Genomic DNA, 23913 nt, shown 5'->3' on the forward strand with positions numbered 1-23913 from the left:
CGACAGTCAGCTTTTCGAGATGGAATTCGTGTTGTCTGAAGAACGTAGATTCTCTCCGTCTTCTCACCCAACCATATTAGAAAGTTCACGGAAGAAAGAACAATGGTGGAGAAGAAATGACCAAAATGCTCTTAGGCTCATAGGTGGGAGTTCCATTAGAAATATGGAGTGGATCCACTATATTTACAGACAAGGGTCCACTACTCAAACCTATGATGCGCTGGGAAAGGCTACTAATAACATAAGCATAATTTTGTGGCTCCTTCAAATTGTGTCCAAACCCCAGTCTGAGATAATGGATGGACGGCATTGGATCCGCTTCCTTTTTTAGCTCGTATCTTAAAATGATATGAGCAAATGGATGAGTGGTGTGGATAAATAGATACATAACTGTGGACTCCACAGGAGCTCTAATGGCTTATTGTATATCCACTTTCTTGAGTTTTCTTTTTTATTTTTCATTTCTTTTTTGTGCAATAATCCAATCACCCATTTGTATCAATCCTACAAAGAATACCTTTTTCCCTCCAACATTGTCATTAGAAAACGGCAAGTGAAACATGAGATGTGCCCAGTGTTCAAATTATTTCCAATATTATCGAAATATCTTCAATATTATATTTATCTCCTGCTTAGCGATACCGATAACATTAGTAGCAATACCAATAACATTAGCAATATCGAAAATTTCAAGTATTAGCAATGTATAGCTAAGTATCATCAACATATCAATATCACTAATGTAAAACATATCAATATCACTAATGTAATTGCCAATATTTTCAACTTCGTAAATTCTGGGTGTCGCTTGTATTGTCAATGCATCAATATCGCCAATATTTTTTACTATGTAAATTCCAGGTAATGCTTGTATCACAAGTGTATCGACAATATTTCAATAACTTATTGATATCATCAAAATTTTGTTTATTAGACAAAAAAATTATTTTCGGCACATGGTTGTATGCAATGTTTAATATTGATAATATCAATATCACAACATGCACGGTATTGAGACCACAATCTTTCATTTCCTTTCCCATTGTTGATGATTTCTTAGTGAAATATCATCTTTTGTTGATATTTTGCAACATCAATAGATGTTTGGATGAAAGGTTAGGTGATTACATAGGCCGAATGGAATGGTAAAACTGATTTCTTACAACATCGCAAGTTTTTAAGGCCCCGTTAAATGAAAACTTATTATGTACGCATTCTTTTTGTAATTTTTTATCTCTAAAAATGCAAATATGTACATTTTAACATCTCCTGAAGTTTTGCTGAAAATTCCACCGTTTTCTCCCACGTTTCTCCTCATTTCTGGCTATCAGCGATATTGATATTGTTTCCGTATCCCTGGCCAGCGAAACTTGTAGTGATAACGATACTTCGAACACTGGATGTGCCTAAGCTAAAATCCATTTTTGTGGTACAAAAAAAGCAACTTGAGAAGTGCCTAAACATCCATCATGTTTACACAGATAAAAGAGTTTGCTTGTGTTCTGCAGAGGGGCTAGGGTGTTCGATACTAAGCTTTTATAGGGCACCATTGCATGTTCATATCATTCTTGTAAATGATTCTAGACACCGCAGGTGTGTCTGCTAAACTAATAGGATCAAAATCTCTCCTGAGATGGTCTGCTCATCACATTAACACAGGAAATTATCAGTACTATGGGAAAAGTTAAAAAATAAACTATCATCTCCATCTCCATCTCCAGTCCAATAGCCTTGCAAAATGTCATCGTCCTAGTCATTCAAACTCAACACAGAGGAACCGAACATACATAGTGAATGCATCCTCAAGAGAAATCGGGTCCAACACAGCCTGCCATTAGATGTAACACATTGATTGCTGCTGCAATTGGAAATCAAACAACCTGGTAGTTATCCGTGATCAACTGTGTTCTTTGACCAAACTTGGGAGGTGGGCCGCCTCTTAGTGGCAGGACACTAACAACCTGCATGCAGATACATGCATCAGATAATGCTAACCCATCCTAACGTTCAGAAAATAGAATCATGTGAGAAAATCACAAATTTTCATTAGTTCCTTTTTTGAAGACGACAAATTTTTTTTTTTATTAAAACAGTAAAAACTACAAATGCAGCCAAGCCTCCAAAAAACCAGCACCTCTCTTTCCATTGCAATCTCCAGTGAGGCTAATGGCAATCTCATTATTCTCCCTCAAACTACAAGAGAGCTACGGCCCCGAGGCAAGCATTCAAAGCATTGCTTTTGTATTATAAAAGAATAAAAAGATTGTGGACTTCTAAAATACTGATGCAGTGAAATGCTAAAAAAGGAAATAAAGAGAGAAGAAAACTGCCAATGCTGTGACTTGAAGTCAAGGGACATACCTTTACGTCACTGAATGTGTTTGCAGCAGCAAACCTAACATTAATAGGGAAGAACACAGAAGAATCTGCCGGAGGAACAACGAACTCCATCGATCCACTGCCAAGTGTTCAACCATAGAAATTTCAAGGTTTCCTTCTGTTTTAACTTAAGCAAAAATTTTAAAAGAAAGAAGAAGAAACAAATGTGGAAAAGACAGAATGTATTTTAAAACAATCTCTGACCTGCGATTAGAGTTATCAATAAGAAGAATGGACCACTCCAAGACAGAACCCCTTGGGTCATACCTGCAAGAAACAAATGTGTGTGTTGAATAACCAGTGCATTGCAGCAAATCACAGAACCAGTTAGGCTCCATTCCGATGCACAAGTGAATTGCATTACAAACACCAATGATGTCGCAAATTGAAGGAACTGAACCTGAAACTTGAAGAGATTTGAACATGTATCACCTTTAGGAATCAAATCCTCCAATTATATGCCACAAAATTGGTATGTGTCCCAACTAATGGACTGGGGAGAATCCCAGTAGACTTCAAGTCTAATGCTAGAATTCACTCGAGGGAGACTCATTTATAAGAAAAAATAACTCAAAACTCCAAACTACCATTCAATCACCAAAATTGCATAGTTACATACACATGGCCCAATTATGCACATAAAGGACTCTAATACAATTTCAAAGAAGCTCCTGGCACAAAGCTCAATATCAAAACATATAGGTCGATCTGTTTGCTAAATTTACTGGAAAGAAAGAATAACTAGACATTGGAAACCAATTCAAGAGTCCAAAACATACAATAAATCATCAATATACACAATCGTATGGGGACTCGTGACCTTCTGCGATTGTACAAACTTTTGCTATCTCATATGGTTTGTGTGATGCCTGAAAAATAAAATAAAAACAACCAGTTGGACTAGTGAGTCCCACGGTCCAACTGGTTGCCAAACAGGGCCACTCAATTGGATCTGTGTGCCCAGTTGGATATGTCCCCTACAGTCCAGTTGAACCATTGATGTGGTCCAAAACATTTATCATGACAGTCGGTAAGGACCTGGTCTTCCATTAGCTCAATCTGGGCCAATTTGGAACCTTGGCTGCATAACAAGCCAAAATTGGTCTGAGCTTTATTTAGGCATTGCATCTTTCTTTGTCGATAAATAACGAAATCACATCAAAGCAAGAGAAAATTTCAACAAGAGGATAGGTAGTGGAGGAGGAGGAGAATGCATTGGAAGTACTCACCTCCATTCCCCATCAACCTGACGAACATTAGGTGGATCTCTAAGTGCAGGCAGTGGTATTGTGATCACGACATTCCGTAGGTCAAACATTGCCGATGCTTCATATTCCATGCTGACATAAGTTTCACCTCCAGAAACAGAGGGCCAGCAGTTGACTGCAAATACATACACTAGTTAGTAAACAACAAAAATAAAAGCACCTCTACAGGGGTAATTTGGGCATATTAAGTTTTTCAATATGTGCTTTCTAACCATCTCCAGGTGACTAAATTACACTTGCGGGTGGAAATACAGATTTTGGGGGGTGGAATATCATTTCTCCACATACATAAGACCTGAATATTCATGAAGGTAAATTATATCAAAAAATCAAACCCACTTGTTAGTGGCACAAGAGATTCGTCCATGCTCTGCATTCTCCACTTCAGAAGACCAACACCTGCTGCATCACCAGTTTGACCAGTGGGAAAGGGCCTGTTAGGATCCTTAAGGCCAAGAATATTTTCACTGGAAAATAACTCTTTGTTGATGTTGGGGTGGGTTTTGAAGAGGACACTGGAATTCGAACCGGTTTCAATCTGAGAATAAGGCACAACAACAACAATATCAGTCAGATAAATGCAAGAATTCTGCATATCTTGCAGCAGCAAGGTTATAAAACAAATGTAGCCTCTAAGTGAACATGCTGAATACAGCCTGCCAGAGCAAGAGCCATCAATGGGGATCCAACATTATAAATGAGGAGCAATTGCCTACAACCAATTGCATGTGACCTTTACATGCAACCCAGATTACTCGCAACATGTCAAGTTTATGGGAGTATGGGACCTCCAATCCGTGAGCAAGATGAGTGCACCATGGCGATTACCTGCCACAAAATCAGTCTGGTCTTGTTATGCAAGCCACATTTGCAAAATGAATCAGATGGCCCACTTGACTCAAGCCTGATTACTGTGCTGGTGATTTTCATGGTAGGGGTGACCACCTTATGCAAAGCTCAGACATCAAGTTGGCATGTGTACTAGGTTGAAGGTAAGTCCATGTGATGGGTTGCCCTCTCAAGTGCTCCCCATCATTCCCTATGGCATGCCCACCTAGAGTTATGGACCAAGCTGATATTCTGGCGCTAGGCCTAACACGGAGGGCACATCCAATGGATGAGGTGGATGGCATTCACACATCAAAGTAGGCCCCACATAACTTGACCATATGGGAAGTTCCCATACAGTCAACTATATCAGATAACAGCCTATGTAGAGTGTGTGTGTGTGTGTGTGTGTGTGTGTGTGAGAGAGAGAGAGAGAGAGAGAGAGAGAACCTGAACTTGGATGAGCCCGTCTTCCTGGTTTAGAATTTGGAGCAAAAGGGTACCTTGAACATCAAAGTTGCTAACCCCACCATCTCGCTTGAGTGTCACATTAAGCCTCTCTTCAGTGGTCAATGTGATGGGATCAGCAGGTGGAAGTGGAATGGATGACCTTGACTGAGTAGCAGTTGGTTGCACATCCTCTGAAATCAATTCGCCTTCCGCTTTAAGAGATTCCAAGAATTGGTTTGTTTTTTGTGTCTTGCCGAGTTTCATACCAAGACCTTTTGGAGGAGCAGTGGCAGATGCAGATGGACGGCCTGATGATACAAATGAATCCCTTTAGAAAAAACTCATGCATCCAAAATGCACAAATAAGCAAGCATTCCAATACGTAAGTCATTGGTGAGGACAACAGAATACTGGTCTTATCAGCAAGGACCACAGAGAGTTATCTTTCATAATGGCTCATCAGTTACACTCCCATGGAAGCAGGGTTACTTTGATGTCTTCACCTTCAACCCATAGGAAGGGCAACACTAGCATATCTTGACATACACTACACAATTCCACTGATTATGTTGTCAGATGGAAACATTAAAAGTTCTTTTCCTTGGCAATTAGAAGAGCACCCACTGCTGCAACAAAATAACTTTTTCTATAGCAGATTTGACATATTTAAAGATAGAAGTCTTGCATGTCAATTCACAGATATGCTTGGTGTCTGCTACTATGAAGTTGTAAAGGTATTCATACAGGTTTTGCGCACCTGTAAAGGTATTACATGAGGAACAGGATGGGAAAAAATCAAGCTGACATCTTCAATTGGTAAGAATAGATGAACTTGAGATATGAGCATTATCATCAGGTCCTGATAAAATTGTAAAAAAGAAGTTTTTGGGGAAGGGATTAATCTAGTCTTCCATTAAATGACAAAAAAAATGTGCATATCATACTCACAAGTAGCCGTATGTGCTATAAGCCTACAACTACGCAACAGTACACCAAAATGGATCTGAGAATTCTGAAGAATGGTATCATATGGCTATACTAACTTCTTTTTTCTTCTTTTTTCTTCTTTTTTTTTTTGCTGTTTTTTTTTTCTTTTCTTTTTCTTTTCTTTCTTTCTTTCCTTCTTTTTTATTTTTTAAGGGGACTGATTTTATTAAAGCAGAAAACAGGAACAAAAAGTACCTACCATGATTATTCATAATAAGCTACGCCAGCAGAACTGAAAACCACCATCCTCGTAATAGGTATATTAGAGATTTTTAGGAATAACAACTATTTCAGCAGTAATCAAAAGTATTTGCACAGTTCCTAAATATTGATGATTCCATCTTCTTCACATTCAAAGAATACAACAATTAAAAAGATGATTTCATGGAAATAATGCACACTATGACATACAGACCTTTAGACTTGCTAGAAAAGGGTTCAACATCCGCTCCTGATCCATACCCAGAACCACTTCCAAAACCACCACCCCCACCAGATATACCCATATCGCTAAAGCTACTTTCAATTCTTCCTGAACCCATGGAGTGCATGGACATATACCCTCCTTTATCACCTCTATTCTTATCAATCTGAAAAATATAAACATTAACCGTATAATAACATGGTTTGAAACTAAAAAGACAGTAAAACAGGCAAAGAACAAGATCCAAGAGCAAGAAAGAATGAATCAAAACACCAAGCTGTCTAAGAAAAATGAGCTTCATGATTTGGCGTGAGAAAACACCTTGCTTTTGTCAATCTCACTGGCTTTGCGCTTCATGACATCCTTGGTTTCATTGATCTTGCTCTGCATTAGCAGCTTATGCAGCTTTTCTTCGTGACTTTCCATCTCACAATATTGCTTAACCTGTGCAAAAGTTACATTTTCTTTGTGTCCAAGAGAGATGACTTCGTCAAAAGCAAAAATCAGTTCAAAGGCCGTCTTGCAAATACCCTCCTCATCTAGAGAGACAGAATACTCGGGTACCTAAATAAAGTTAAGGCTCAACTAAATACCTCAATTAATAAATAAACATTCACAGAAAGCTTCTTGATATGTAGAGATCTTTTGGGCACCGTGTAATATTTTGGCAAGGTAGAAACGAATCCAAGAAATTACAGGAGACCGCTTAAGTAACCCTAAACATTTCCAACAGCCAAAACAGTGCAGATGTCCTACAATCAATTAATCCATGTAAATATGCAATTAAGTTCTAAAAAGAAAAAGAAAGAAAAAATAGATACTGGTTTCCATTTTTGTACAATAATTATCGCTCTTCATTCTTTTAAACCACACCATATCTACTAGAAAATTAGCGAGGTAAAATTTGTGCATATGTATACATTATCCAAATGCTCTATTCAATAAAATAGGATGCTCATATATATACCACTCTCCAGTTAAGAACATAATTGATAATTGCATGAACCAATATGCAAAGGATACAAGTTTGGACAGAATGCTCAAGGTCTCCAAGTCTTCAAGTATGTTGCTCTGCTTGTTTGTTACAAGTAGCAAATATAGAGATTCAATCGGCTGGTAGACATAGCGCACATTTTCAGTCTCAACATATGTGTGTTGTTTTCCTATGCCAACCAATTTGGGAAATGCTGCAAGCAATCCCTCTATCCTTATACGAGACATATCCACAAACTGCCTTGAGACTAGTGCTGCCAAAAAAAAAAAAAACGAATAACAAAGTTAACTAATAACTATAACTCAAATGGTGTCACCAAACATGAAAATACAGCATAAGCAAACACTAAGGTCTAGTGAGTAGCCTTTGCTCTCTCTCTTTTTTTCTTTTTTCTTTTTCTTTTTCTTTTTTTTTCTCGTTTTTTCTTTTCTTTTTTTAGTAGCCTTCATAAAAATAAAAATAAAAAGGCTTTCACTATCTAATGGCCTTTGCTCTTCTTCTTTTTTTTTTTTTGAAGTAGCCTTCAAACTCGTCAATGGTAATCAACCTATGAAATAGTCTATTAGATATGGTTGACTGTAATCAACCTATGTAATAATCTATTACATTGTGCCTGTGAGAGTTTTGTGCTCTCCTTGGCGGTCCCAAGCCTAGATAAAGGTAGAGGGTTGTCTTAGGTTGGCAGCCGGCGTCAAACTAATGCCAAACTTCCTACATGAATCCAATGGAACAGGATTCATGCAGCCAACCCCAATTAAATTGGGATAAGGCTTAGATGATGATGAGGAGTAGCCTTCGCATTTATTTAGCTATAATAATCAGACATAATCACTACCTACAAGCTGGATTTATAAAAGAGAACAAATAGTTTTAAAAAGTCGAAAGCAAAACATTAAGATCATTTAATTTTGAAGCAACTGCCCATTTGGATTTTCTTTCTAATTAATCTTATGCAAAACTAAAAATACAAGTAGCTTCCAAAGAGAAGGTAAAGTAAATAATGCTAATTCAAACAGAAAGGTAAACTAAATGCCTCAGAATTACAAAAAAATAAAAATAAAAATTGTATTTTATCTTAATTAATTGTACCTTCTTCTTTTTCTTTATTGAGAATTTTTAAGTAATTGTTCCTTATTTAATACAATCATGTCAAGACAAGTAATTGTCCTTTATTTGACATGATTGTATTAAATAATTATTTTGTCATCTACCAAAAAAAAAAAAGTGGAACCAACTTCAATTCAAAGCACACCCCTTCAACCATTTCAAGTAAGCATACAAGAACACTGAAAGAACCATCTTATTCCTGTAGATGATAAATTCAATAAAAAAGCAATGTTTTACAACCCGAAGTGGACAGACCAACTCCAGACAGCGGTTTGGACCAAGAACAGTCCACACCACTTAACCAACCAGTCAGACCCATGACATCTACTGAAGGGCCTGTTTGGATTCATGGAAAGGAAATAAAACATTGTTTCTCATGAAATTCACTTTCCATTGCTTGCGGAGCCTTTCTTTGTGAGATTTGTGGGAAACACCATTTCCCACTTTCTATGTTGGAAACTAAACAAATTTATCTTCCCACCTCCAACCTAAGAAAAGCATTTTCCCACAATGGAATGAAAAAAGGATTTCTTGAGGGTTAAGCCCAAATGTATCACCATCCATCCATCTTCAATTGCCTCACATGTGTCACACGTGTCAATGTGCCAAATGAGCCATTGTACATCTTCACTTTATGCCCCACATGTGCTACATGTGTCACCATCCATCTTCTCTTGTGCCCGACATGTGTTAACATGCCACATATGACACCATCAATCTTCTCTTGTGCGCCACGTGCTAATGTGCCACATGTACCACCATTTATCTTCTCTTGCACACGTGCAAAGAATTCCACATGAGTCAATGTGCCATGTGTTATCGTCCATCTTCAATCTCTCCAAATATGCCACATGTGCCAATGGTGACAATTTGCACAAGTATTGGCATCTAGCTTCAAGTTCCAACGTGTCAAATGTGCAAGTGTATGTCTAGTGCCACATGTGCCACTGTATAATTTCAAGCACCTCACATATACCATATGTTCCACAGTTCAGCTTCAAGCGCCCACATATGTTGCGTTTGCCACATGTGCAATTATCCATCTTCAAGCATACCACGTGCCACGTGCTGATCTAGAACATGCTAGTGACTACCTAGAATTTTTTTCTCATGAAAATTTTTCGTTTTCCAAATAACAACTTTGAAAATATATCCTAAATTTTTAGGAAAGCCAAACAAAGAAAACAATGTTTCCTTTCCCGCAGTTTCCCGGAAATAAGGTTTCCCAAGAAACACTAATTCCTTTCCTGTGCTTTTCATGAATCCAAACAGGCCCTAAGAGGAAAACTTTAAGGGCCTGTTTGATTTTCTAATTACAGAGGTAATTCAACGTAAATGGGTAATAATTATTTACCAGTGTATTTCTTGTTTGGATTTTCAAGGTGACGTTGACCGCCACCTTTCATTTATAACACTTCTCACATAACCCGAGGAGAAAAATGTTAAATCATGGGGCCCACTATGATGTGTGTGTCTTATCCACACCGTCCATCCCTTTAGCCAACTCATTTTAGGGCATGAGCTGAAAAATGAAGCAGATCACACCACAACACAGGAAACAGTGGGAATTGAACTCTTACCATTAAAAGCTTCTTGAGGACCCCAAAAGTTTTGGATCAAACTGATATTTTTGTTTCCCCTTTATCCATGACTGTGTGACCATATGAACAGGTTGGATGACAAATAAACATCAATGTGGGCCCTAGGGAGAAAACAGCTTTCAACCATTGACGTCTTAATGATCATTGTTCCTTAAGGTGTGGTCCACTTGAGCTTTTGATTTTCTTAACTTTTGGGTTCATGCCTTAAAATATATTTTTTAAAAGGATAGATGGTGTGGATAACTCACATATATCATGGTGGGGCCTACATATTTAAATTAGTAATAATAGGTATTGTATGGGCTGGTTTTCGAAATGTAATTCCCGGTGAATTTCAAACAGGTGGGGTAAGTAATAATTACTTGTTTCCCTGTATTTACCAGGGAAATTAGAAATCAAACAGCCCCTAATGGTACAGCAATAAGAAGAGCCATGAGACTTCTTTTTCTTTTTTTGTGTTAAGTATTAAGAGTCATGAGATATGATAAAGGAAAAAAACCATGCAAAGGTATTTTGTGAGAGCAAACTGACCTTTACCAGACTTGCTAATGATAGAAGCTGCAAGAACCACCTAATTCACAAATAAAAGAGAAAATCAGCCCCATGAGAAATAAGAGTAATATTTCTCATTAAATACTAAAAAAATGAGTAACTACAAAAGAAGACTGAAAGAAAAAGTTATCGAAATAGCTGCTTCACACCCCACCAAAAAAGCTAGCTTGCAAGATGAATGGCCACTTCACTATATGGCATACCAAAAGCAAATTTAATAGATTTAAGTGCATGTTTGGATGTTTACAATCCAAATTCATTATGAGGGTAGCTTAATCATAAATGCAGGGAAGATACTGGTGTAGGTAACACTAAGCATGTTTGGTCCGCGGGATTAAATGGTATAGAATTGCATTACATAGAATTAACACCATTGCACAATGATTGCATGTCTGGAAATACCATGGTATTTTGACCATCAAATCTCCACATTTGGGATCAAATTATTCCTCTAGGAGAAACACTGCATTAAATGAAACCTGCATTTTGTGGACCATGGAATTGTAATCAATGGAAGGGCACATATGGATGAATGGCGTGGATAAACACATGCATCAATGTGGGGCCCACAGATGTAGTGGATTTCAAAATCAACTAAAAAAAACTGAATGGGACCGAATGCAATTCCATCCCACATAATCTCAATACTTCCTGTCGTCTCCAAACACTGGATGGAATTTGCATAGGACCAAATGCAATTCCATCCCACCTAAGCCCACGTATCACTGGACTTAATTGTGTGATCAAGTAACTAGTAACTGAGAGGAGCATTCAACATGAAAAGTTAAACCATTTCTATAAGCTGAAAGGAATTATCTGAATCAATATTATGATACTTTGAGAGAAAATTAAATATGGCTAACAAAAATAGATACACTTCAAAAAATAAAAAGGATACCTTGAGAGAAAACTCAATTAAATATGGCTTACAAAAATAAAGCGTCGAAATCGACCCATGATATTTGAAGAATACAAGCACACACCAACCAGTTGAAAGAAAAGAGGCAATTATAAATGAGTTGAGGCTTTTACCATTGTGAATGCTTCCGAATCTCAAGAAAGCCAGCAGTTAAGGAGTACAAGACTGATTGATACAGCAATTCAAAAACAGCTTACTATTCAATCAATTGAGCACCTAGAAAAAAGCAGATTTAGTAAGCAATGAAGATAATCAAATAGCAGGATAGATTTTGGAGAGAACAAAGGTGATCTACACACGAAAAGTAGAAATCGATAATCCAAGTCACATGAGAAAAGGTAAAAATAATGGTGTATGGGTTGGAATGACAACAAAATGTTTATGCAACAAAAAATAAGCCAACACATTAAATGCAAATCAATTGAAGTATCTACCAACAGACAACCAATTTCATTAATTGCACAAAAGGATAGGAAAAAAAATGGGTTAATTGCATCTGCTTCCTGATGTAGAGCGGATCGCAGACAATTTCATGACCAAGATGGATCAGAAAAGGCCCGGTTGACAACAGAAGTGATCTGGACCGTCGGACCTTAGATCGGGCGTATCTCACAATCCGGAATGAGTTATCGGGCGAAAAATATATGATTTTGAGGTAGAACAAGCTACTTTAGACACCCAACCCCGCTACACCGGGTTGCGCAAGCCGGATTTGCGAAATACCCCTGGATCGACGGTTGTTTCCCTATTTTAATTATGTTTTTACTATAAATAGTAAGTTTTAGTTTGATTATAACTCTTCATCCGTTGGGCTTTAGGAGTTGCGCCCAACATGAAAAGAGCTTAGAATAATTAGGAGAACAGCTTGGTGAGGCCAAATAAGACACTATTTTTGGCTGAAAACCTTGCGCACTATTAGACATCACGACCGTCTATAAATATTAAATTTACTATTTATAGTAAGTTGCGAATTCTAGGAGTTTTAGTTGTAGTTTGCTTCTGATTTCTCTCCCATTGCTTGGTATCCCTATTTAAAGGGTTGTGAACTCATTTATTTCATTCATTAATCAATTTCGAATTTTATAGAATTTATTTTCTATTTTGCTTGCTTTCTTTCTCGTGGATTCGAGAAGCCTCTGTGAGGAGTCCAGAGAAGTTCCATGGATTCAGAACAGTTATCCTCTTGAGGAAGACGGTGCTCGACCACATCGTGTTCATCCCTGCGTCAATTGGTATCAAAGCGAGGATTCCCCTCGAGCCGATAGCAAACAACGAAGGTATGAGCCAAAATCCTGTGGACGGTGACCCAGGGATTCATGATCTTGCGGAAAGAATGCAAGCTTTCCACCGGGAGGGTCAGTTAACCATGCAACGGCTGCAGGCAACCCTTGAGCGTCTAGCAAATGCGCTACTTCCGCCCGAGCCCTAGGCGGTGCTCCGCCGCCTATGGTTGCTCCACCGCCCGTGATTGTTGTACGGCACAACCTCGATTTCCATAGAGTACTACTAGTGGCAAACCGTAGAGTTACACCAGATGATTCAAGTTCTAGCGACGAGGACCTTAATGAAGGTTTTGCCCAACGACCAATCCATGGAGACGATCATCTAGATCGTGCTGAAAGAGACTATTGAGGTAAGGTTGAACTTCCTAGTTTTAATAGTTTATTACACATAGACGATTTCCTCAATTAGCTAGCGGAAGTAGAGAAATATTTTGATTATATGGACGTGTTAAATTATAAAAAGGTAAAATTGGTAGCGTTTAAATTAAAATTTGGTGCTTTTGCATGGTGGGAGCAATTACAACTCTCACGAGCCCGCCAAAACAAGGCGCCCATTTCATCATGGTCACGGATAAGACCTCTTCTTCGATCACGATTTCTCCCCAATGATTATGAGCAGATATTATTCCAGCAATACCAGAATTTTGCGACAAGGAAATCGAACCGTCACAGATTACACTGAAAAATTCCAGCGGTTGGCAACACGAAACGCTCTGTTAGAATCTGAGTCACATAAAGTGGCACAATTTATAAGAGGGTTACGATCGACAATTCAAGATCGAGTTTAGATGCACCCAGCTAGGACCGTAGATGAAGTGGTTCAATTGGCGAGTAGGGCAGAAATGCAGATTACAAGAGTTTTGAATCGGCATTATCCTTCAACTCGATCTCCGATAACGAGTCCCGTGTAAAATCTAGTGCTAGCATGAAGAAAAGAACCAGTAGGAGAACGTCATCAACCTCCTACAACCGCAAACCATGATACGGGAAGCGGCTCATCTAGGCCTCAACGTGTAGCACCCACAACAGTGGGCCTGAGTCGAATTTCAAATCCTTACGTTCGACCAAAGTCGAACAATTGTTACCGATGTGGCCAACCGGGCCACTTATCAAACACTTGTCCTCAACGTCCCGCAGCACACTTGACCATAAACGAAGGGGGCACTGAATGTGAGGCCGCAGAAGAAGACCCTGGCTTTGATGAATATGAACAAGTCACTGAGGAAATAGTGGATGGTGATGAATTAACAGGCGAGGATCGTGGCGAATCTTTAGTTGTGAGGCAATTACTGTATACCCCACGAAAGGAATTACATCCACAGCAACACAATATATTCCGTACGCGGTGCAGTATCAACAGAAAGATCTGTGATGTGATCATAGACAGTGGTAGTAGCGAGAACATCGTCTCAAGAGTTATGGTAGACAAGTTGCAGCTACCAACGACAAAACATCATTCTCCATACTCAATTGGCTGGATAAAAAAAAGTGAATGAGACCAAGGTAACTAAACAATGCACTATCTCGTTTTCAATTGGCAAAAATTATAAGGATCAAATACTTTGTGACGTGGTCGACATGGAAGCATGGCATACGTTACTCAGTCGACCCTGGCAGTCAGATTGTGATGCAACCCATCAAGACGAGACAATATCTACATATTCGTCAAAGATAGTCGAAAAATAATCATTTCCTCTATGGCACCAGAAAACCACCCTAAATCCTCTAAAGTGGAGGGGAGTTCCCTCTTGACCATTTGGGATTTCATGGAAGAATCTAAGGAAACCGCCGAGGTATACACCGTAGTGGTGAAGGGTGAGGAATCGGAACCCTCAAACATTCCTCAAAGTTTAAGACTATTGCTAAACGAATTCAAAGAAGTCTAGCCTAAGATTTACCTAATGGATTGCCCTCCATAAGGGACATCCAACATCATATAGACCTCGTCCCTGGGGCTAGTCTGCCCTACCGCCCTCGTTATTAGATGAGTCCGAAGGAGTTTGAGATACTTCAAGGGCAAGTGGATGAATTGATCCGTAAGGGTCTCTTGAGAGAGAGAGCAAGAGCCCATATGTCATACCAGCATTATTAACGCCCAAAAAAAAAGGGAGCTAGCGCATGTGTCAACAGCTAGGCAATCAACAAAACAAAATTACCATGAAATATCGATTTCCAATGCCGCGGTTGAACGACATGCTCGAAATGCTATAAGGGGCCAAGGTGTTCTCTAAACTAGACCTGAGCGGGTACCATCAGATTCGTATCCGACCCGATGATGAGTGAAAAATGACATTCAAGACCAAGGAAGGGTTGTATGAGTGGCTAGTCATACCCATCGGTCTAATGAACGCACTAAGTACTTTTATGCGTTTGATTAATTAAGTTCTAAAACCGTTCACAGGTTGATTTGTGGTAGTATATTTTGATAACATACTGATATATAGCCAGGATGAGACGGAGCACAGAAAACATCTCAGGCATGTGTTGCAGGTCCTATAAATTAACAAGTTGTACCTCAACTTGAAGAAGTATAGCTTTTTAACGGACAGCCTGTTGTTTCTAGGATTTGTTGTAATGTCCAAGGGCATCCATGTGGACGATGAAAAGGTGCGAGCCATTAAGAAATGGTCGATCCAGACAAACATTCATAAGATGATGAGTCTTCACAAGTCGGCGACCTTCTATCGTCGATTCGTGCGAAATTTTAGCACAATAGTCGCGCCTATTACAGATTGCATGAAAAATGACCGTTTCAGTGGACCGATGAAGCTGACAAGAGCTTTTATGAGATCAAGCAATGTTTGTCCACAACACTGATCTTGGTGCTTCCTAATTTCAACAAGCTATTTGAGGTTGAGTGTGACACTTCATATGTCGGAATTGGAGTATTGTCACAGGAAGGCATGTCGGTAGCCTTCTACAGGGAGATGGGTTACGTTTTTAAAGTAATTCAGGTTAGTCGTCGTGCATCACTACTTGTTATGATGAGCAACGAGGTGGTCGGCTTCGACTGTCTGAAAGAACTGTATGCCGAGGACAAGGACTTCAAAGATTCTTGGATAAAGTGTCAAGAAGGTCACCCCAGTGACCTTCATATACAAGACGGTTTCCTTTTCAAAGGGAATCGATTGTACATCCCCCAAAGTTCTCTGAGAGAGCGGATTATTCAGGAGCTACATGGAGGTGGCCTCGGTGGACACCTTGGTCGAGACAAGACGCGAGCTCTTGTGGAAGAGCGGTATTACTGGCCGCAATTGGTACGTGATGTGGGAAACGCAGTACAATGTTGTCGTGTTTGTCAGACCTCCAAGGGGCAATTTCAGAATACAGGCCTCTATACCCCGTTACATGTGCCTGACGGTCCTTGGGAAGATTTATCTATAGACTTCATGCTTGACCTCCCACGAATACAACATGGCATGGATTCGGTGTTCGTAGTGGTAGATCGTTTCTCCAAAATGGTGCACTTTATCCCATGCAAAAAGACCCTCAATGCAACACACGTGGTGAATCTATTCTTCACGGAGGTCGTACGGCTACATGGGGTCCCCAAGACCATTACTTTTAATCGTGACACGGAGTTTATTAGCCACCTTTGGCAGACTTTGTTGACTCGATTCGATACACGACTTCAATTCAGCAACGCCTACCACCCACAGACTGATGGGCAGACTGAGGTTGTGAATCGCACGTTGAGAAACATCCTTCGCTATATTTCAGGAGAAAAACTGAAGCAGTAGGATTTGGCATTGTCTCAAGCAAAGTTTACATTCAACAACATGGTGAACTGCTCGACAGGGAAATCACCGTTCCAGATTATCTACGGACGAGTGCCTCGCCACACACTTCACTTGGTCCCTCTGCCCAAGCTCCCAGGCACGAGCATTGCAGCAGAACATATGACAAACAAATAATGGGCATTCATGCGGAAGTGCAAACTAAGGTACATGCCTCGAACGAGAAGTACAAGGAACAACAGACAAGCATCGACGAGAAAAAGTGTTCTAAGTGGCGACTACGTTATGGTCCATCTACGCAAAGAGAGATTTCCGACTGGGACGTACAAAAAGTTGAAGAATAAGAAGATTGGACCCGTCCCAATTATCCAAAAGACCAATGACAACGCTTATGTTGTTGATCTTCCAGATGACATGACGATCTCACGGACTTTCAACATCGCGGACCTGACCGAGTATCATGAACCAGAGCAGGACGAGTTCTTTTGAAGTGAAGGAAATTGATGTAAAGCAAGTCGTGGACAGTTTCATGGCCAAGATGGATCAGAAAAGGCCCGGTCGACGACAGAAGTGATCCGGCCGTCGGACCTTAGATCGGGCGTATCTCACAATCCGGAATGAGTTATCAGGCGTAAAATATATGATTTTGGGGTAGAACGAGCTACTTTAGCCACCCAACCCTACTACGTCGGGTTACGCAAGCCGGATTTGTGAAATACTCTTGGATCAACGGTCGTTTCCCTATTTTAATTCTATTTTTACTATAAATAGTAAGTTTTAGTTTGATTATAACTCTTCATTCGTTGGGCTTTAGAAGTTGCGCCCAATGTGAAAAGAGCTTAGAATAATTAGGAGAATAGCTTGGTGAGGCCAAATATAGGACACTCACTATTTTTGGCCGAAAACCTCGCGGACTAGTAGACATCACGACCGTCTATAAATAGTAAGTTTACTATTTATAGTAAGTTTCGAATTCTAGGAGTATCAGTTGTAGTTTGGATTTCTCTCTCATTGCTTGGTATCCCTATTTAAAGGGTTGTGAACTCATTTATTTCATTCATTAATCAATTTCGAATTTTATAGAATTTATTTTCTATTTTGCTTGCTTTCTTTCTCGTGGATTCGAGAAGCCTCTGTGAGGAGTCCAGAGAAGTTCCGTGGATTCGGAACAGTTATCCTCTTGAGGAAGACGGTGCTCGACCTCATCACGTTCATCCCTACGTCACCTCCCCTATGTTATATGACAATTAGACATGCATCCCCTCTAGAGCTATCAATTGGATGGGCCTGAGGTTGGCTTCAGCCAGGATTTTGAATTGTTCATGCCGGGTCTGTCGGGCTGGACCTATCCAAAAGTTCGATTATGCTTGGCCTAGGCCCAGCCATTGACAACCCAATAGGAGAATTAGAGAATATATATACCAAATGACCGAAATAACCAGACAATGGACAACCAGCATAGCTGCATGTGGAGCCTGCCGTCATGTATGTTTGACATCCAATTCGTACAGCAAGGTCGATACACCATAAAAATTGGACCCCAAAAACCTCCAAATTCATGTGTTGTCCCACCCAATGGTTGGATCGGCTGGATTTTAGAGCATCCCATTTTCATTGTGGGTGACCCAGGAGGATGATTGATGACATACACCAGAGTTGGCCCCACATGCAGCTAGCTGCACAATTTTCTCGTCCAGACGCCATAGAGGTAAAACAGTCATTTCCTCAAAGATATTGGTGCTAATAGATGATGGTTTCTTGTCTAAGGGAATTTGCATGAATCCACAAAACAGAAGGGAGGTATCTACAAAAATAAAATAACAAATGGAGTAGAGGTATGTATGGAGAAGAAAAAATGCAATTTTTCTTTTTTTTTATTTTTAATGCAGTTAACCCAAAAAAAAGTACCTTAATATCATAATAATCACAATTAACAACATCATTTAGGTTCTAGATATTCTTTTCCATTTTGTTCATTTGAGAAGATAACTGAAATAGTAAATGTAAGACATATGAGGAATTATATGATCCTTGGTAGCAGTCCCTAGCGTGAAGCGAAGTGGCAAGAGATTTGGGTGCGGGAGAGGGGTAGCATCTATTTCAGAATGTTAGCGAGTATAAATGGCTAGGACGTGGGAGTAGGAGCACAATTCTGAAGGGTGATTCGTCGCCGGAGTGGCACCCAATTAGAAGGATAGTGCAACCCACCCACCATTCGGTGATCCAAACAGTTCATCTGATGGGCATCATCGTGGATGGACCACAATTCATCCAGCTGGAAGTCCTAGCCTCAATCAGACCAAGGGCCTGTTTGGTGAAACTTATTTTCAACACTTATCATTGATATGGGCTATTTTCAATGATTTTCTCTGATTCAGTTTGTTTGGTAAATCCAAAAACTTAAGAGCTTAATTCCGATTTTCACTGAAGAAATATGATATTTTTTAAGCTTCCCTCTTTTGGCTTAACACTTAAGTGGGCCAAATTTGGTGGCATGACAATAACAGGTTTTGTCTCATACTCTACAGAAGATAAATACTGAGACAATAGGAGCAAATATGACAAATTGCCAATTTTCATACATTTATGGTTTCTATTTACCAAACAGTCTTAATTTCAGATATCAGCACTTTTTTCAGACAAATTACGAAATAGATTTTTCAGTACTTAGGTACTAAAATTCAGCACTTTTAAGTTTTCGGCACTTAAATTAATTTTCAGACGTTATTTTTCAGTTTCCCAAACGGCACCCAAATCAAAGTCCCATATGGAAGCCCTAACCGGATCCCTTCTCAAACCAAATCAAAATCCCAATTGAAACAAATAGAGCCCCAATATGGAAGCCCTAATCGATGTTGGGATAGATATGTATGTATATAGTTGTATGTACAGCTGCATACATACATAGATTTAGAAAACTTCAAATACATCTATTAAGACATGCCTAATTCGATTCTTGTCAACGGAATATAACAAAGCTTTTCACAGTGTAGCTGCTTAAGTTCAACATGGTATCAGAAACATCTTGGCTGTTCACACTTGCACTACATCTCGATGCTCACCATCCATCTGCCATCTTCTTCACTCTTCGATCTGATTCTTCATACACCACTCAAATCTGATTTACAGTGTCTACACTGATATGCAACCCAGATCTAATCATCATCGACTCGATAGCTCACCTTTTTGCCTTCTTCAATTGGACAGACCATCTGTCTTAGTCATCGGGTAAGTGCTACACTGCTATCTCTGATCAGTCATAGATCTTGCCACTATCATGTCTATTGTCCACATCAACAGACGTATCAGCAAGACAGCAACTCAGATCCAGTTATCATGGCAAGAGATTTCTTGGTGTAACTACCCTTTTGGCACCAACCAGATTGGATAATGATTGTCATGCATCAGACTTCATGATCCTTCAGAGCCACCTCCGATCATGTCCAATCATGCAGCCTGTTTGCAAAACCCATATAAAAAATAAAAAATAAAAATAAAAAAATCCACAGCCGAGATCGCTGCTAGAAGTGTCACCTTCTTCCAGCAAAGTAATTATAGCTGGCTTGCATCTTGCCCTCAAGCTGTTAATTGCCAAATCTGAAATTTTTCGGAGATCTCGATCATCAGCAGCAAGATTTTCCAACAACTTCTCTGTCATCAATGTCACCTTCCCCAGCAAGATGCTACCATCTACATCAACTGATTCACAAACCCATCAAATCCCCAATCTTCTCAAACCCACCATATCTGATCGATAAGATCTGCTCCCCCGGTGCAAGATCTCCAGTTGTCTTCACCTCCGCCGTCTGCAAGAAGCTCAATCCTGATCTTCTAGTTGCAGCAGCATCACTTCTGATCTCAGAAACATATGAAAGTCTGTGTTTGATGCTGATTGCAGCAACATTCACATATCATAACTGCTGGTCCCACAGCTCCTATCTGATCACCCAAATCACGGGTACCCTTCTGTCAAGCAACCATTTGGCAACTGTCCTCATCATCTGCCTCACCCGAATCAAATGCCAGTCACATCTCTCCTGCTACAGCATGGGATCTTTTTTCAGATCTGTCTACAATAGTTGCAGAGCAGAGTCCCACACAGGGAGAGAGATAGGGTGGCGACAAAGCTCCCTTTTGTGAACTTTTTTTCAAAATGTAAAAGTGAGGAGGAATTCATTCCCCTGGAATTCGCAAACCACCATCTGATAAAGAATTCAAAAAAAAAAAAGAAAAAAAGGCCCCCTTTTCCATTTTTTTGAAAAGAAAAATGGTTAGAGAACAATAATGGCCTCTTTTCAGGAATTCAATTCCCACGGGAATTGAATACCCAAGATGCAAGGCTGCCAAACTTGAGAATTCACCCTGGAATTGGATTCCAAATCCAGGATGGCCAAATTCCACATTGCCAAGTGACCCCTAAACAATCTGGTAGCTGTGAATATCCAAACCACCCTTTTCTCCTGCATCTTCCTCGATTCTCAAAGAGATCCGGTCATTAGGAGGTTGTTTGGATGCCTATAACTTTCATTAGCTACAACTTACCTGTAGCTCGCAGGTAATGTTTGGGTGTGAAATTTCACCTGTAAGTCACTTACAGCTCCACAATCCCTCTCCCTTCCAGCCCCTTTCCGGCACTCCGCTGTCTCTATCCCTTCCGGGGATCTCTGTCCCTTCCAGCAAGCTCCCAACTTAGGTAAGAAATCTGTTTTTTTAAAGGGCTGCATGAAAGAGGGTTTCGAAGAAATTGAAGAGGGCCGCACAAGAGAGGTGTGGGGTCCTAATGGTCCAAGTCCGTGCAACCCAAGGCCCACCACAATGTCCATCTGACATCCACACTGTCTATCAGATTTACCAGATCATTTCAAGATGTGAGCCCAAAAATGAGGCCGATCCAAGATCCAAGGGGCCACACCACAAGAAAAAGTGGAGATTGAACACCCACCATTGAAACCCTATTGAGGCCCACAGAAGTTTTGGAGCAGACTGATATGTGTTTTCCCTTCATCCTGTGAGAATCACCTTACAGACGGTTTGGATTAGAAAAATTAAAAAGGCCATGGGACCTAGGAAGGTTTCAATGGTGGGAGTTTACCTCCTCACTGTTTAGAATGGTGTGGCCCAATTGGGTCTTGGAAAATGCCACAGTTTTTGCCTCCCATCCTAATATGAGCTAGCGAAACTGATGGACGGAGTGGATTTCATGCAGACATCACGGTGAACCCATGGAGCTTTGGATCATACAGTCTCACGCATATGATGTGTAGTGTGTAAACCTTTACAGGGTTATACGATACCCCGGCTGCGTATGACGCTTGATACACAAACACTCATAAATTGCACATGTGGAATTTATTAACACAAATAAAACTGACAAGAATGCGCATCTAGCTGTCACCAATTCACAGGGCCAAGATCAAACAATCCTGACCTCCTGACCTCTGTTTGATGGACACTTGATTGTGGAAATAGGACTAGTGGCTTTATTCACTTTTTACTGTCCAATAAATGCCCACCAGTCCAACATTGAGATTATCAAATAAGCTTCATTTTCGTTTCATGATAAATCTACACTGGTTACCATAGTTTGGAGAATTTAATCTGGATACTCCCATGCCACATGTGCATTGCCCAAGTAATTTATAAGTGCCTGTGTATCATCATCATATTCTGCCAGCATGTCAAGTAGCATTTCTTAAATACATTTAGCTCTAAAGATTGGTTTAGCATAAGAATCATCTCAAAGATTTATCTAGACAGGCTCAATCCAATGGCATATCTTATGCCAAGCTTTTTTATGTGATTTGAAGATTTTGGGGCAGTTCTCTACTCCAACCTCTGTGGTGTCAAAACAGGCACGCACACACAAACAAAGGTTTATACTTTACCTGCAAGTGATTTACAACTTACATCCAAACAGGCAGCTCCTGCAAACAACCACTTTCAGGTGAAAGTCACTAACAACTTAGAAAGTTATAGGCATCCAAACCACCCCTAGATCTACACTCCTTCATCGTGAACGGATTCCTCCAAAGCAGACCGTCCGAATTTAATCAACGCAGCAATAACCGAAAGTTGCGCCTGTGCACCGCAGAGTTCTGACTGGGCACATCCATCAGATTCACCACAAGCCGTCATCCCGGCCTCCAAGCTTCTGCCCACCAATCTAATATCTAGCTTGATCCGCTACGAGATTGGAGGCCCTCAACCATCAATCTCCGATCATGCATACGCATCTATCCCAACAACCGAAACCCTAATAGAACGAGATCAAATCCCTAATCGAATACCAGATCGAATCCCCGCAATGAAATCGAAACCCTATTCAACAACCCAATCAATTGAAAAAAAAAAAAGGAACAACAAGAAGAAAGAGAAAACAGACATACCTTCGGTGGAGAAAGAGAGAGAGGGAGAGAGCTACGCGTGCGGGAGAACTGACGCGACTCAATATTGTGGAGTTAGTTGATAGAAAACATTTGTGCCGCGCGCTACTAGTTACTTTCGCAACGGAGAACAAACGGACGCGGATTGCGTCCTACCCCCGCCCGGACGGTAATCCGTCCGAGCAGGGCTCTGTGGGGCCTACCGTGATGTAATTGTTTTATCCACGCCGTTCATCGGTTTTTTCAAATTATTGTAAGGCATTATCAAAAAACTAAGGCAGGTCCAGTGATTAGGTGGACCACAAGGTGAGTATTGAACTTCCACCATTAAAAACTTCTTAGGAGCTGGAGAACTTTCGGATCAAGCTGATATTTGTGTTTTCACTTCATCAACGCCTACATGAACTTATTAATAGTTTGGGTCGTTAAAAATACATCACGGTGGCCCTTAGAAAGGCTTCAACCGTGGGTGTCATTATCACTGCAGCTTCCGTTGGTGTGGTCCACTGGAGATGTGAACCTGCTTCATTTTTAAGAACATCCCTTAAAATAATCTGAAAAAAGTGATGAGTGGATAAAATAATTACATCACGGTGGCCCTACAGAGCACCGGATTACCGTCCGGGGGGTAGGACGCATCCGCGTCCGGAACAAATGAACTAAAATCCACGCCGTTTAGACCACCCCATTTTGGAGGGCGCGGATTGCGTCCTCCCCTGCCCCGACGGTAATCCGTCCAAGGAGGGCTCTGTGGGTCCACCATGATGTAAGTGTTTTATCCATGCCATTCATCGCTTTTCTCAGATCATTTTAAGTATGAATATGAAATTGAAATAGGTCCACAGCGCCAATGGATCACAAGGAGGAAGCTGCAGTGATCATGGCACCCACCATTGAAACCTTTCTAAGGGCCACCGTGATGTGTTTTTTTATCATCCAACCCATTAATAAGGTCCTGTAGACGTGGATGAAGTGAAAAAACAAATATTAGCTTGATCCAA

At 40.2% G+C, this 23913-nt stretch overlaps 1 protein-coding gene across 1 annotated transcript; it reads right to left on the reverse strand.

Moving 5' to 3' along the window:
- Nucleotides 1-1613: 1613 nt before the first annotated feature.
- LOC131252588 (coatomer subunit delta-like) lies at nucleotides 1614-23044 on the reverse strand. The gene is made up of 12 exons (XM_058253203.1): nucleotides 22916-23044; nucleotides 11623-11725; nucleotides 10570-10609; nucleotides 7360-7583; nucleotides 6658-6900; nucleotides 6328-6502; nucleotides 4926-5233; nucleotides 3987-4185; nucleotides 3609-3762; nucleotides 2584-2646; nucleotides 2362-2458; nucleotides 1614-1961 (listed from the first exon to the last, which is right to left on the reverse strand). The coding sequence occupies exons 2-12, from the start codon at nucleotides 11623-11625 to the stop codon at nucleotides 1872-1874; spliced, it is 1596 nt and encodes a 531-aa protein (XP_058109186.1). The 5' UTR covers nucleotides 11626-11725; nucleotides 22916-23044; the 3' UTR covers nucleotides 1614-1871.
- Between the last annotated feature and the right edge of the window lie 869 nt (nucleotides 23045-23913).

The sequence above is a fragment of the Magnolia sinica genome, chromosome 8 (assembly GCF_029962835.1).
Source record: "Magnolia sinica isolate HGM2019 chromosome 8, MsV1, whole genome shotgun sequence".
Lineage (NCBI taxonomy): Eukaryota > Viridiplantae > Streptophyta > Magnoliopsida > Magnoliales > Magnoliaceae > Magnolia > Magnolia sinica.